The 15,616-nt window shown below is 34.3% G+C and overlaps 1 protein-coding gene across 1 annotated transcript; it reads left to right on the top strand.

The window, feature by feature from the left end:
- Window positions 1-11,568: 11,568 nt before the first annotated feature.
- Window positions 11,569-13,076, top strand: LOC114827623 (uncharacterized). The gene has a single exon (XM_029109721.2). It carries the CDS (start codon window positions 11,788-11,790, stop codon window positions 12,745-12,747), a length of 960 nt encoding a protein of 319 aa, XP_028965554.1. The 5' UTR covers window positions 11,569-11,787; the 3' UTR covers window positions 12,748-13,076.
- The last annotated feature ends 2,540 nt before the right edge of the window (window positions 13,077-15,616 follow it).

Consider the following 15,616-nt stretch of genomic DNA (forward strand, 5'->3'; position numbering starts at 1 on the left):
AGTGTATGGTGCGGGAGGTGAACATCACGTGAAGGCCTATGCCCTGGCCACGGGCGGGAGCACTAACATCGGGGTGCAGGTTATAAATTCTCAACACATCTTACATCATCATCATCAAATTGCATATAAACAGTCTACAACTTACCTGGTACTTACCTGAGCGTCCACAGCGTCAAATCACATTTATGCATACTATACTAATTCATACTCTAAGCATAAATCAATAGGCATGACATTTCAAAATATAATTTCATTTAAACGCATTTTCTAGGAAAAATACCAAGTATATAAATATATACTGAAAACCAAAAACCCACTCACTGATATGTGGAAGGGTCGTAACCCCCGAGCCTTACTTGACTGCGCTCATCCTCAGGATAGGTCTCACCTATATGCGAAATAACTATATAAACGTTATTTTAAAGTACATACACAAAACTGGGAAATAACTTCTCGTACATTGCTCAAATGAGGTATTTGAATATACCACCATGACCTACTCAACCTCAGGAACACCCCCATATTTTTAGAAAAATTTTTCGAGCACCTGCGCGCCCTCACACACCGACCAAGGCACGACCAAACGCGAGACCCACACGCAGGCACATACCTGGCATACCAAACAGATTCCCTAACGGCGTTAGGGAATATTCTGTTAAAAATCAGCATATACCGTTATAATTACCTGACAGCGTTATTATATTCCATCAAAGTTGACGGAATACTCTCCTCCTTCAACCTTGGTTCACCGGAGTCCGGCGCCGGTGCCGCTGCTATCGTCGAAAATTGAAAAAATCTTTAAACTTCAATATCTTCTTCAATTCTCAACCAAAATTCATGAATTATATACCAAAATGAAGCTTGTGACTAGAAGAACAAGACCTTACCACTTTTAGGTCCTAAAATCCACGGGATTTCACCGAAAAAGACACGATAATCCGGCCACCTCTGCAACTCACCAAAACAGGGCTTCCCGACGTCCAAATCACTTCAAAATTCTTCCCTGAGCTTCGTGAAAATGTTCTAAAGCTTCCTAGGGTCCACTGGAAAGTCCACGATCACGATCGAAAGAAACAATGCTCCAAAACTGGGTTATCTGGTTCTCGGGAAAACGAGTTCTTCACGTCGAACTAGGAACATGAATGAACTCTGGAGCTAGCAAGGAACACAAAACCAACCTTCAAAGCCTTAATTCGTGATTAGTGAGGTTTGAAGTGGTCCATACGGTTGTATGGAAAATGGAGAAAAACCGAGAGAGAATGAGAGAAAGAAAGGGTCTACAGGAGTTGGGTGTATGTGTGTGTGTGGTCCAGCTTTGGGCTACCAAGCAATAACAAAACCATTAACTTTAAGTTCCAAAAACTTAGGAACTAACTAGATTAGTCTAAAACCCAATTCAAACCACACCACTACACAATGTACTCAACATCCAAGGGTATAAAAGGAATTTCCACGCTATCGAGGATAAAATAATATATACATTCGGGACGGGCTGTCACTTAATTGTACACTCTTCATAAGAGTTTTTTTTTTCTAGTTATAAAAAAATTGAAACAGTTAGAGCCTGTTTGGTATTCTACTTGAATCTAACTTTTTAAACTCAAAAACAATTTTCAAGTTTTAGGCCTTAAAAAATTGTTTGGTAAGACTATTTTCAAAAACTGAACTTAAGACTAACTCAAAAATATAGTCTATTATCTAAAAACACAAAAAGTGAGTTTTTAGAGTTTTTAAACTTAAACTCACTTCTTTCTTTTCTCTCCCTCCTCCTCTCTCACTCCAAATCTATCTCTCTTTTCTTCTTTCTCTCTCCCCCTTCTCTTTTTTTTTTAACCTTTTTCGTCTGTCCTCCAATCCGCTCTCTTCATTCTCTTGATTCTTTCTCTCACTCCTCTTCCTCTCTATCTCCTCCAATCTTCTCACTTCTTTCTCTTTCCTCCAATCATCTCTTACTTTTTTTCCTCCTCTCTCCTCTTTCTCTCTCGACCCCCTTTTTATGGATCTTTTTGTCCAATTTTAGTTGTAAGATTTAAAAATTTTAAATCACATACCAAACAAGTTTTTGAGTCTTAAAGAAAATTGTTTTCAAGAAAAATTCTTAAGAAATGTTTTCATAAATTATAAAAAGTTTCAAATAGGATACCAAACAAGCCCTTAAATTTTTAAAATGCTAATAATAGTTTCCTTTACTTTTTAATGATTATTTTTCTATATGTGTGAGCTAGTAATTTATAAATAAAGAGAAATGACTTCTTACGCCACCAAAACATTCACTCCCCCATTATCTATATATAAAGCCAATGGAAATGTGAATAGTTATTTTGGTGTCATCAAGCTTCAACAAAAAAATTTGGACAAAAATGCCCCCAAGAAAAAAAACTTCAAAGACATCCCAAAGTAATGCATCAAATAAGATAGGGGCATTTTCATCATTTTAATAGTATTTTTTTAATCATTAATTTTTTGTGGTTTTTTTTTAATTAGTACCTCACAATTGGCTAGCAATAATGTAATTCAATTTCTCTATTTTTAAACACGTTCAAAACATCTTGAGAGGCATGTAATGCCGGTTATAAAAAAGGTTATTCGCACCCGGATAATAATGTGATTAAATTAGTTGTCAAATGATTTTTTTTATTTTATTTTAACAAACGATATTATCTACACTAAGGGGGAGGGGTGGGCTTAGCCTCACAATGGGCTAGCAATAATGTGATTCAATCAGTTGTTTATTAAGTATTATTTTCTCTATTTTAAACACGTTCAAAACATATTAAGAGGCGTGTAATGCCTGTTATAAAAATAAAATAAAAGTCGTTCGCACACAGATAATAATGTGATTAAATTAGTTGTCGAATGATTTTTTTTTTTAACAAACGATATCTTATACATAAAGCTAATGGAGAAGGAAATAGTGATTTTGGTGTCACCAAGGTTCAACAAAAAATTTGGACAAAAATGTCCCCAAGACAAAAAAAAAAACTTCATAGGCATTCCAAAATAATGCTTTAAATAAGGCAAGGGCATTTTCGTCATGTTAACAGTCATTTTTTAATAATTAATTTTTTTGTGGTTTTTTTTTTTTTAAATTAGTAGCTCATAATATGCTAGTATATATAAAGCCAATGGAAAAGTGAATAGTGATTTTGGTGTCACCAAACTTCAACAAAAATATTTGGACAAAAATGTACCCAAGACAAAAAAATTCAAAGGTATCTTAAAATAATACATCAAATAAGATAGGGGAATTTTCGTCATTTAAACAGTATTTTTTTAATCATTAATTTTTTGTGGTTTTTTTTTTATTAGTACCTTACAATAGGCTAGCAATAATGTGATTCAATTTCTCTATTTTTGAACATGTTCAAAACATCTTTAGAGGCGTGTAATGCTGGTTATAAAAAAGGTCATTCGCACGCGGATAATAATGTGATTAAATTAGTTGTCAAATGATTTTTTTTTTTTAACAAACGATATTATCTACACTAAAGGGGAGGGCGGTGGGTTTAGCCTCACAATGGGCTAGCAATAATGTGATTCATTCAATTGTTTATTAAATATTATTTTATCTATTTTAAACACGTTCAAAATATCTTAAGAGGCGTGTAATGCAGGTTATAAAAAAAGTATTTCGCATGCGGATAATAATGTGATTAAATTAGTTGTCAAATGATTTTTTTTTAACAAACAATAGTATCTATACTAAGGAGGAGGTGGGTGGGCTTAGCCGCACAATGGGCTAGCAATAATATGATTCAATAAGTTATTTATTAAATATTATTTTCTTTATTTTTAAACACGTTCAAAACATCTTAAGAGTCGTGTAATGCCGGTTATAAAAAAAATATTTTGCACTGAGATAATAAATGTGATTAAATTACATTAAATTAGTTGTCAAATGATTGTTTTTTTTTTGTTAGGTCTTTTTCACGCAGATAATAATGTAATTAAATTAGTTGTCAAATAATTGTATTTTTTAACAAACGATATTATCTACATTAAGGGGGTAGGGGTGGGGGTGGTCTTAGCCTCACAATGGGCTAGCAATAATGTGATTCAATCAATTGTTTATTAAGTATAATTTTCTCTATTTTAAACACGTTCAAAGCATCTTAAGAGTCATGTAATGCTAGTTAGAAAAAAAGTTTTTCGCACGCAGATAATAATGTGATTAAATTAGTTATCAAATGATTGTTTGTTTTTTTTTTTGCAAACGATATTATCTACACTAAGGAGGAGGTGGGTGGACTTAGCCTCACATCAGGCTAGCAATAATGTGATTCAATTAGTTGTTTATTAAATATTATTTTCTCTATGTTTAAATACGTTCAAAACATCTTAAGAGACGTATAATGCCGGTTATAAAAAAAGTCTTATGCATGCGGAGAATAATACTATTAAATTACATTAAATTAGTTGTCAAATAATTGTTTTTTTTAACAAACGATATTATCTACATTAAAGGGGAGGGGTGGGCTTAGCTTCACAATGGGCTAGCAATAATGTGATTCAATCAGTTGTTTATTCAGCATTATTTTCTCTATTTTAAACATGTTCAAAACATCTTAAGAGTCGTGTAATGCCGGTTATAAAAAAAATATTTTGCATGCGGATAATAATGTGATTAAATTTGTCACATCCCGACCCGAGCCCACACCCCATCCCGGGTTTGACTCCACCGTAGCACGATATTATCCGCTTTAGGCCCCGACCACGCCCTCACGGTTTTGTTTCTGGGAACTCACACGAGAACTTCCTAGTGGGTCACTCATCCTGAGATTGCTCTCGAGCGAACTCGCTTAACTTCGAAGTTCCGATGGAATCCGAAGCCAGTGAGTTCCCAAAAGGCCTCGTGCTAGGTAGAGATGAGAATATACATATAAGGCCTACAGGATCCACTCCCCTGAGGCCTGCGCTACGACTCCCTAGTACGAATATCGAGACGTCACGAACGATCATCACCTAGAACAAATATTCAATCACGTCTCAGAACTCTTATCAATAAAACATATAACTTACATAAAACACATCCCAATGACGTTCTAGAATGATTTGAGACCCATTGACCAAAAGTCAACCGTCGGTCAAAGATCAACGGTAGGGTCCACAACCCTACATAACTCAATCCGAAAGATCCGCATCTCGGATTTCTGATCCGTAGCTTCTAAAGATCAAAATTATACTTCTAGAATATCATAGTAAAGTTTTATTACGATCCAACGGTTGGATCTGCGCCAATTGCTTATTCAAGTAGTAGTCAACGTTTTATTTTACAAACTTACAAATCCAATTTGGGAAGATCCGTACTTCAGATTCCCAATCCGTAAGTTTCTAATATCCTCAAATATTACATACCATAATATATTAAATTTTGGTGATGATCCAAAGATCGGATCGTTAATTCACATAATGTTCAAGTAGCGGTTTTTAACAAAACTATGTTCAAACGATGAGATTTCATCAATCGGACTTCACCTATGGAATTGGGGTGTCAAACTTAGCTTAGGAAGTTCAGGGGGTGACTCGGCTCATGCACCGCCGTCACGCGCCGCCGCACACGGCGGTCAACCGCCTCAATTCGCCGGAAAATTTAGCTATCTCCAAAATTTCTCAAATTCTATAGAAATGAAGATCTCCAAGAGTAGAGCAAGTTTTATACCTGTGGCCAAGTCCAATTTGGCTGAGAAAGGCTCCAATTTCACTCAAACCCGCCGGAACCCTAAAATTGGTGAACTTCGATTCTCCTTCCTCAATGTTCCAACGTCTCTACCACTGGTTGGGTCTTGTTCCTGGGTCCAAGGGAAGTTGATTAAGGGTAGTTTTAGGTGATGGAACTCACCGGATTGGAGGAATCACCGTCGGGCACCTTCGGTGCTCCGGTGGAGTTCCTCACGGTTTAGGCCTTAAAAACCCTTAATCTTTGGTGGAGATGGAAGAAGAGAGGTTGAGGAAGAAGTTACAAGTGGAGAATGGATGCAAATCGCCTGAAAAATGGTGGAATTTGGCCGGAACAACTCGGATCCTTGTCGGGTTTGGTGTGCACGTTCACAGGAAGGAAGAGCTGAGGCTTCTCTCCCCTCTCCTAATTGGTTGACTTCTTTTCTAAATTTTCTGATTAGTCACTCATTTCTTCCCTTAAAACTGATCGGTTACCACTCCCACATGGTGGGAGTTTGAATTAATTTATAACTAAACTTTAAATAACCAATTTCAAACGTCTGTAAATATACTGTTATAATCTGGACTCACAAACGGTTTTCGCCTATACGTTCGTAGTGACGAGTACTACAAGGATATGCTAAAAAAAATAAGTTCCATGTCTTTCTAACCGATGGTCAACAAAGGTCAAAATCTTTGCCTCAAGGGGGCATTTTCATAAAATCACTAATTTAAATTTTATAAAACTTAAAATTAGAGACGGCTTGCAACAAAATTAGTCATCAAATGATTGTTTTTCTTTTAACAAACAATATTATCTACACTAAGGAGGAGATGGTGGGCTTAGCCTCACAATGGGCTATTAATAATGTGATTCAATCAGTTGTTTATTAAATATTATTTTCTTTATTTTTAAACAAGTTCAAAACATCTTAAGAGATGTGTAATACCGGTTATAAAAAAAAGTTTTTCGTACGCGGATAATAATGTGATTAAATTAGTTGTCAAATAATTGTTTTTTTTTTTTAATAAACGATATTATCTACACTAAGAGGGAGGGGGTGGGCTTAGCCTCACAATGGGTTAGCAATAATGTAATTCAATCAATTGTTTATTAAATATTATTTTTTCTATTCTTAATGTAAATTCTATAGAGATCGATTTTATTATGTGAAGTCAATTGCTTTAATTGATTTATGAGGGGTTTCTTCCAGCATGATCTGAGATTATTCCTTTACTTCAAATATTTGACTTTCCTTTTATCAATATACGTATATAAATACATTTAAAACATGTAAGTCGCTCGTAGCACGTCATAATTCAAAAAATGCTTTCGTCATTTTAATTAGATTTTTTTTTGTGCTGTTTTTTCAATTAGTACCTCATAATAGGCTAGCAATAATGTGATTCAATTTCTCTATTTTAAAACATGTTCAAAACATCTTAAGATGCGTTTAATGCTGGTTATAAAAAAGGTCTTTCGCATGCGAATAATAATATGATTAAATTAGTTGTCAAATGATTGTTTGTTTTTTAACAAATGATATTATCTACACTAAGAGAGAGGGGGTGGGTTTAACCTCACAATGAGCTAGCAATAATATAATTCAATCAATTGTTTATTAAATATTATTTTTTCTATTTTTAAACACGTTCAAAACATCTTAAGAGGCATGTAATGCCGGTTATAAAAAAGATCTTTCGCACGCGGATAATAATGTAATTAAATTAGTTGTCAAATGATTGTTTTCTTTTTTTAACAAACGATATTATCTACGCTAAGGGGGAGGGGATGAGATTAGCTTCACAATGGGCTAGCAATAATGTGATTCAATTAGTTGTTTATTATATTAAATTTTCTCTATTCTTAATGTAAATTCTATAAAGACCAATTTTATTATGTGGATAAATTTGTTTTAATTGGTTGACGAGGGGTTTGTTCTAGCATGATCTAAGATTATTCACTTACTTCAAATATTTGACTTTCCTTTTGTCAATTTACGCATATAAATATATTTAAAACGTGTAAGTCGCGCGTAGCACGCCGTTATTCAAAAAATGTCTTTTGCACGCTCGTGAGCGCGTGCATGAAGGCTAGTTTGTCTATAAAACCACAAAGACTTCAATTCATAACCACCTTTCGAATTTGTGCCTATCTTTCAACACCTAAAAAACCTTGTCTTCAAATCCCATGTCTTATTACGGAAAAAGCCCAACCAGCTCCTTCTTAGAAGGGTTTTCTCTAAGTCCTCTGCCCTACCCAGTTCTCCTAATCTTAGCAGTACTCTCCATCTTCTTAGGCATCTCATGGTACTCCTCCATTGAGTCAGCTGTGGAAGAAGTTGGAGTGCAATTCAATTGGGTGTTTTTGCTCACACCAGTAGTTCTCATCCTCATTGTGAAGGTGCTCTCATATATGGATCCTGATTGGCTCTTCTCCATGTCGCTGTGGGAACAACGCCGGAGGACTCACCATCTACCTTCAGAAGGAAGCTCACCTTGGGGTGTTGCTGCTTTCATTGTGGTCTTACTTGTTTTGCTGAATTACCAGTCAGTTTTTCGTGATAGCTGGCTCTTTTAGTATGTGTATGTAATAGTACTGTTTTCTTATGCTCTAAGTTCTACGTTTTGTATGTGTATATTGGAGTTGTACATGGTGAAACTATATCTTCTACTACAAATTTCTGCACTGCTTTTGACTTTCATATTAATCATGATACACACTTTACAGAAGAAAGAGATGCATATTTTATGTTGTCTGATTGTGAATTTAGATCACACATTCAAGAAAAAATGAACATGGTTAGTGATTTAAAATATAAGTATCATATGTTGTCAAACAGTCTGTCAATAAAACGTTTCCCTTTAATTATTCCTTTCATATACAATATGATCATCTTGGTTTTTGGATCATTCTATATGATGTTTCTTTAATTGTTTCATTAGCCGAATTTGATTTCTTGGAAGAAATAATTAATTGTTACAAATTATAGACAAACTTGGTTCTGAAGCTAGGGTGGTTGTAGTTTGTAAGTGATCATATAAATTGAAATTGAAATTGAAATATATAAGTAGGTAACATATTTGAGTACGCAAAAAATTACCCCACATCGGAAAACGAGTTGTCAAGAATTCGGCAATTTTCTGATCGCGTTGCTAATTATTTTGGAGTGAAACCTTCGTGATGAAATTAAGGGTTTGTTAAGTTTTACAAATATTTATAATGTTGTCCAGGCCTCGCGAGTGCAATGAAATGACTCATTTTCTTGATCAGTTTGCTGTTAATGAAAAAGTTTGCTCAATTAGTTAGACTGGTTCAGAATGGCTCATGAATCGTATTAAAAATGAGGATGTTACTTCTTGTTACAATCAAAGTGCGACTATAATATTTTTTCCTTGTAGATTATTTTTTTGTCATGAAGTAGGTAAACATGAATGAGTCTGATAAAAAACATTAGATAAGTAAATCTTCCTGTCCTTGAAAGTTTAATGCAATAATTATATGATTTACTTTTAGCGACATTTACCGGGAACTCGATTTTGATCTCTACTTTGCTCTTTATAACTTAAAAATCATCATAATTGGATCAACTTTGCCATCCAGAACTCGATTTTAACCCTACTTTGCCCTCTGAAACTTGAAAGTCATATTTATAAAACTTAAAATTTGCTATATATTGCCTTAAATATGTTAATTTCTTATGTAGATTTGATTTGGATGCACCAGACTAATCAATTTATTTTCAATTTTTTTTATCTCTTAAATTCTTTTAAACTTAATATATCTGATTGTTAAATGTTAACACATAATGAAGTTTTATAACCAAATTTATTGCACATGTGGCATAGTTTTATTGGGTGTAGGATCTCACATATATTTCTAGAGACGATCTTTAAGTTTTAGGAAGAAGTAAGTTCACAAATTAAAATGAAACAAATTTTGAATTTTAAAAAATAAAATGTTGACTTTTGAGTTATATGAAATAAAATGACATCAAAATAAAGGTCATAAGACGTAGATAAAAACAAGCCTAATTATATTTAGAAAGTTGGAGCCACCCAGCCAAAAGACCAGGAATTGAGCTTCGTAATCCGGGAATTTACTGTTTCCAAATGTCCTTTCCTTTTCTTTTCAGCTGTTTGTTTAAGTCGGCCTTCTTTCACATCTGTAATCGAACTTAGAAAATAATTTCTCTCCCTGATTCAATTATATTATAATCCAGACCTACGCTACCCACACCTGAGTCTTTGTGGTCCACTGTCCTGATCAAACCGACCTCAGAGCAACTATTTTAGATCCAAATCTTTTTATTAGTATCCAAATACAACTATCTTTTATTGTAGTGGTAATTATCTCTACTTGGTTGGACGATATGTATTTGTAATAAATTTAATATTAAATTGTGGCTATCTTATGTTATTAGCGTGACTTTATTATGAAATATGAATGTATTATATCGTTATGAAAATATCTTATTTTTACTTTTTGAGAAAATGGAAGGCAATGAACAAATGGCCGAATTCCGTATGAAATGAGCAGGCAAACACCATGTCGACTTTGTCATGGTTGAAGCAGGCCAAATGGAACAATGGGTGTCATGGATAAACCATTAGTCATAACAATGGAAGAAGATATTCGTCATCATGACTATCTTAGGAGAGCTCTTTTACTGTGTGGGGATCGCATTCGCATGGAATTGGATGACACCAAACACAATGATGTATTTGTGAGAGGTGAGGGCATTCCTACGCAAATTTCTTTTTAATAATGTGAGCAAATATTTGTGAGTTTTGAGCTCCTTTAAGTCTGACATCGAGGAACTCAAGGGAATTTGAAGTCCTTATATTACTTTAGTCTCTTTTATTAGTGATTAGATGTTGGACCATTTGGAATGAGATTTGAGATTTGAGCCACTAATTGTGTGGATTAAGCTTGATAATTATACCATAATATTAATATTAATTAATCAAGGCACTTGGGGCCTAAGAATTAAAATTAATCTGATCAATTAGTTATAATTTCAAATTAAGTTTTTAATTACAATTAATTAAAAACATTTTGATTAATAGACACAACTCTTTGGAAAGAGTTGTATAGCTTCAGATACATCCAAAAGGTATTTGAAGAGGTATGAAATAGCCTATATAACTAGAGTCATCAGTTCCATCGAAAATCATCTTTTCTTCTTCCTTCTCATCCGTACAAACATTAAAGAGAGTAAACACACAAAGCAATTCATTAGAATTCTATAATCCAGTGCGGGTTGTAGAATTAGGTAGTTGTATCCTGATCGAGCAGACATTGTAGAACCACAAACACAAGAGTGTGACAGAAATACTGTTTGAAGGACATAGCTTTTGCGCTAGCCTCTACCTGTTGTAATCAAGTTAGTACCATTTTAATTCTTGTATTTGTTTTTGTAATTTCATTCTGTATGGCAAATATTTTTAGTTAATAAAGTATTAGAATTTCAAATTTTGTTATTTTTATTTATTTCTGAATTGTTCTCCAAAAATATTGATTAGAGTTGTCTAATTAGATTAACTCTTACATTAAATAGGGATCGCAAGAGATTGAATAAGACCGGATACAATAAGGTATCGTACTCTTGTAATAGGTGTTGCAGGAATGATGCGGTAATTAAGGGCATCAGTGCACAAGTTCGCTTTCTAACTTTGGAAATATTAAGGAAATTAGATGAAAAACCAACTCATATAACTGTGGAGAGCCAAACAAGTGGACCAATCAAAGGAAAAAAAACACAAACGAATACAAGCGGGTCAACACAAGAGAAGCATCGATTATAACTCTCCACCAATAACTCAATCAAATGGAAGACTTACCAAGACCAATAAAAAAGCAACAACACATTTGAAGATAAAAACATATAACAAGATTTCTGCAGAACAGAAACATAATCAGTTTTTACAACAAATCAATAAATTTATATACTCTCACCCTAAAAAAAATCTATTCTCTCTAAACGTTACAATGCTTCCTTTTATATCCCATAATCATAATATTTCTCTGCTCAGCTTAATCCATTTTCATCCTCAGAACAAGAAGAAGAGGAAGAGATAAACCTAACTCTTCTTCTTCTTCTTCTTCTTCTTTAATTCTTATTAACAATGGGTTCCTGCTTCCCTAAACAGCTCGAACGCCGGAAGGCGATCTCAACGGAGCGGAAAGTGCTACGTGATCTCCACCAAAGCGTTGGTGAGGACTTCCCAGCATGTGCCTACAGGCCTCCAGACAGGAAAAATTGGATAGCGGGGATCAACCCGGAAAAAGTTCACGTAAACAAAATTGTATGGCCAGGAACTCACGACTCTGCAACCAACAAGATTGGAATTCCATGCATCACTAGGCCTTTTGGACAATGCCAAACAATGTCTATATACAAACAGCTTGTCACAGGCACTAGAGTCCTTGACATTCGGGTTCAGAAAGATTGTCATGTGTGCCACGGAATTCTCGTCACATACCACATTGATGTCGTGATAAAGGACATTAAAAAATTTCTGTCAGAAACAGAGTCTGAGATCATACTTCTCGAAATCAGGACGGAATATGGGCACCAGGACCCTCCTGATTTCGATAAGTATTTGGTAGAACAGCTCGGAGAGGTTCTAATCAACCAGAACGACAATGTGTTCAACAAGACTATTTCAGAGCTGTTACCGAAGCGAATAATATGTGTGTGGAAGCCAAGGAATTCACCTCCCCCTAAGGCAGGGGGGCCTCTGTGGAATTCTATCTACCTGAAGGATGATTGGATTGATACGGATTTGCCATCAACAAAATTTGAGAACAATTTGAAGTGTTTGAGTGAACAACCTCCAATTTCATCAAGGAAATTTTTTTACAGGGTGGAGAACACAGTGACACCTCAGGCTGATAACCTTGTGGTATGTGTTAGGCCTGTGACCAGGCGGATTCATGAGTTTGCACGGTTGTTTATAACGGAGTGCTTCTCTAGAGGTATTGCAGATAGGTTGCAAATCTTCTCTACTGATTTTATAGATGAGGATTTTGTTGATGCATGTGTTGCTGTTACATACTCAAGAATTGATCATGGGAAAGCCTGAGTTTTTCATGTTAACTTGCGGCATATATACGGTAAAACAAAGTATATAGAGATTGGGTATATCTGTGGTATGTGGTATGTTGAAGAATGTTAAAGTCCCACCTTGAAACCTGAACAAATTGGATAGCACTTATATTGAGTGGTTCTACTGCTAATTCCATCAAGGTCTTTTGATAAAACTCCACAACTTTTAGAACGAGTTACATTTAATATCAGTGTAAATTTTTCCACCATGAGAGATTTTTCCAGTGTGAGTTAAACCCTTGTAATTATAATTACTAGCTACTTTTTGTATCAATGATCCATGAAATTTGGCCTCTTATTTATCAACTTTTTCTTATATATTGTAATATAGAAAGATCTAGAGAGATTAGGATCTTAAGAATCTTTTATGTTAATAACCAAAACAAGCATTAGAATCATGAGTTTATTGCAAGGCTTCACCTTGAGGGAATGCCTGAGTGAAAAGTTAGTATTTCATCTGCATGTGTATATTAGGGTTTAGGGTACCTTCGTAACATATCTGACCATTTTGCTGTACCTTAGACGTTTGATAAAAAAAAAAACTCTTCAAATAAACATAAAGTCGTTTATATACGACTAAAATGATTCTTCTTAAAATAATTTATTCAACTATAGATGTTATAAGAATTGCAGTAATTCGAATCACCAACTATTCTCCCGAGATGTTTAGACTATAGTTGCAAGGTGTCATGGCAGCAGTCCATGTTCAACACTTATGCTAGAGCACAATTATAGTATGACATATCAAAACCCGACTTTCATCATTTGCATGATTTTAGAATTCAAATATCTCAGTTTTCTTGTTTCTGTGGTTATCCAATCAAACTTAATTAACCATCTCAATTGACAAATAGATTATGACATTGTCTCCAACGCTAATATTATGGAACTTTCAATGTGATGAGCAAATGATAAAATATCGGAGGAAACTATTATATGGAAGATAAGTAAGGGAGGGTTTGGGAGGGGGCACAACCATTTATTTATTTACTGAAACTACCCAACTATTGGGATTAATGGCTAAGCTACATACCTTCTTCATTGTTACCAAAATTTCATCTGTTTGTTTTCCCCAATCTCCCAATCCTTGTTTTCCCAATCTCCCAATCCTCCCTCCGAGGGTTTTCTAGGGTTTTGTCCCTGGTCATCATTATACTTGCATTCTAGGTGATGCACATATTCTCCTGTTTGCTAATAACGTATCATGACCGTATAAATTCAACGATGGAAACCATTCAATTGTTTAATCTTCAATTCAAGATCACTCATACGAATGATTCTTCACAGAATAATTTATTCAACTACATATGTTATAAGAAACGCAATAATTCGAATCACCAACTATTCCCCAAGATGTTTAGACTATGGTCGGTGGCGGAGGCAGTTAAGGACTACAGTAGTCCTAGGCCTACTCTCACTTAAAAAATAAGATTAGTCTACTACACCTATTTCTATTGCTTTGCAGCCCTTCTCAACAACTAAAACAAATTCAATCATTATCTATTTTTCATCTCATAGATACCATCCCAAGAATAAGTATACATTTTATATGGTCATTTATCACAAAGAGTAGTGCTATATGCATACATTTTTTTAACCTTTAACACACTCTTGTTAATTTATGTCATTCGATATTCAATTCATTCAATCAGACGATCGCAAATTGAGAGGGTGTATGGAAAGCAAAAAGAGGTCTGTGGATAGCACAACCCTCTCACAAATCAATAACATTAAATTAAAACCCATCATTCACTTTTAATTAAAATAAAATCGTCTTTCACTTATGCACGGGGAGAGTTTTTACCTTTTCTTATTGAATTTCATATATTTAGCCATTCTAAATCCCAAATTTATTGAATAAAGAACAAAAAGGTTTGTAATAGTCTATTATTCACTATAAAACATTTGTTTCTATTCTATCCCACCTCTTACTTGAGTTTTAGGGTTTGCAAAGATTTTCGTACTTCTCTCTATTCAGTTTAATAATTATTTAAATACTATAGATGACATTATGCAACTGTTTCATTGCAATTCATCAAGAATAATTTTGATTACGATGGATAGATAAAATTATCTATGCATATGTTAATTTTGACTACTTAATTATTTGGATAAATATTATGATGTTTTGCATTAGTAATTTTATAACCACTATTCGTTTTGTCTTCTTCTATACTTGTTTGAGGCCCCTTCTCACAAGAAATCTTGACTCCGCCACTGACTATGGTTGCAAGGCGCCATGGCCGCAGTCCATGTTCAACACTTATGCTAGAGCACAATTACAGTATGACATATCAAAACCCGACTTTCAGATCATTTGCATGGTTTTAGAATTCAAATGCATCTCAGTTTTCTTCTTTCTGTGGTTATTCAATCAAACTTAATTAAACATCCCTAAGTGATTTATTCTCTCTTTTAAAAGAACAAATAGATTATGTTGTCTCCAACTCTAATATTATGGAACTTTCAATCTGATGAGCAAATGATGAAATATTGGAGGAAACCATTATATGGAAGATTAATAAGGCAGGGTTTAAGAGCATATCTGAGGGGCACAATCATTTTTATTTACTGAAACTACCCAACTATTGGGATTAATTGCTCAGCTACAAAATTGCCAATTTCTGCAATCTCTCAATCCTCCCCTCCGAGGGTTTTGTAGGGTCCATCATGAATATGAATATGTTACTTGGTACCTACATTGTCGATTTGTCTTATACATTTGAATAACTAAATGATATGCAATTCAAATGATTTTTTGTAGGGATAATTCTCAAATGAAGGTTAAGATATTGAACAATTCCAATTATGAAATTTATACGGTAAATATACATTATTCACAAGGG

This window comes from Malus domestica, chromosome 10 (genome assembly GCF_042453785.1).
Source record: "Malus domestica chromosome 10, GDT2T_hap1".
Lineage (NCBI taxonomy): Eukaryota > Viridiplantae > Streptophyta > Magnoliopsida > Rosales > Rosaceae > Malus > Malus domestica.

Bases quoted from the DNA above. Each gene is read 5' to 3' on its own strand.
- LOC114827623 (XM_029109721.2), top strand. From the start codon at position 11,788: ATGGGTTCCTGCTTCCCTAAACAGCTCGAACGCCGGAAGGCGATCTCA.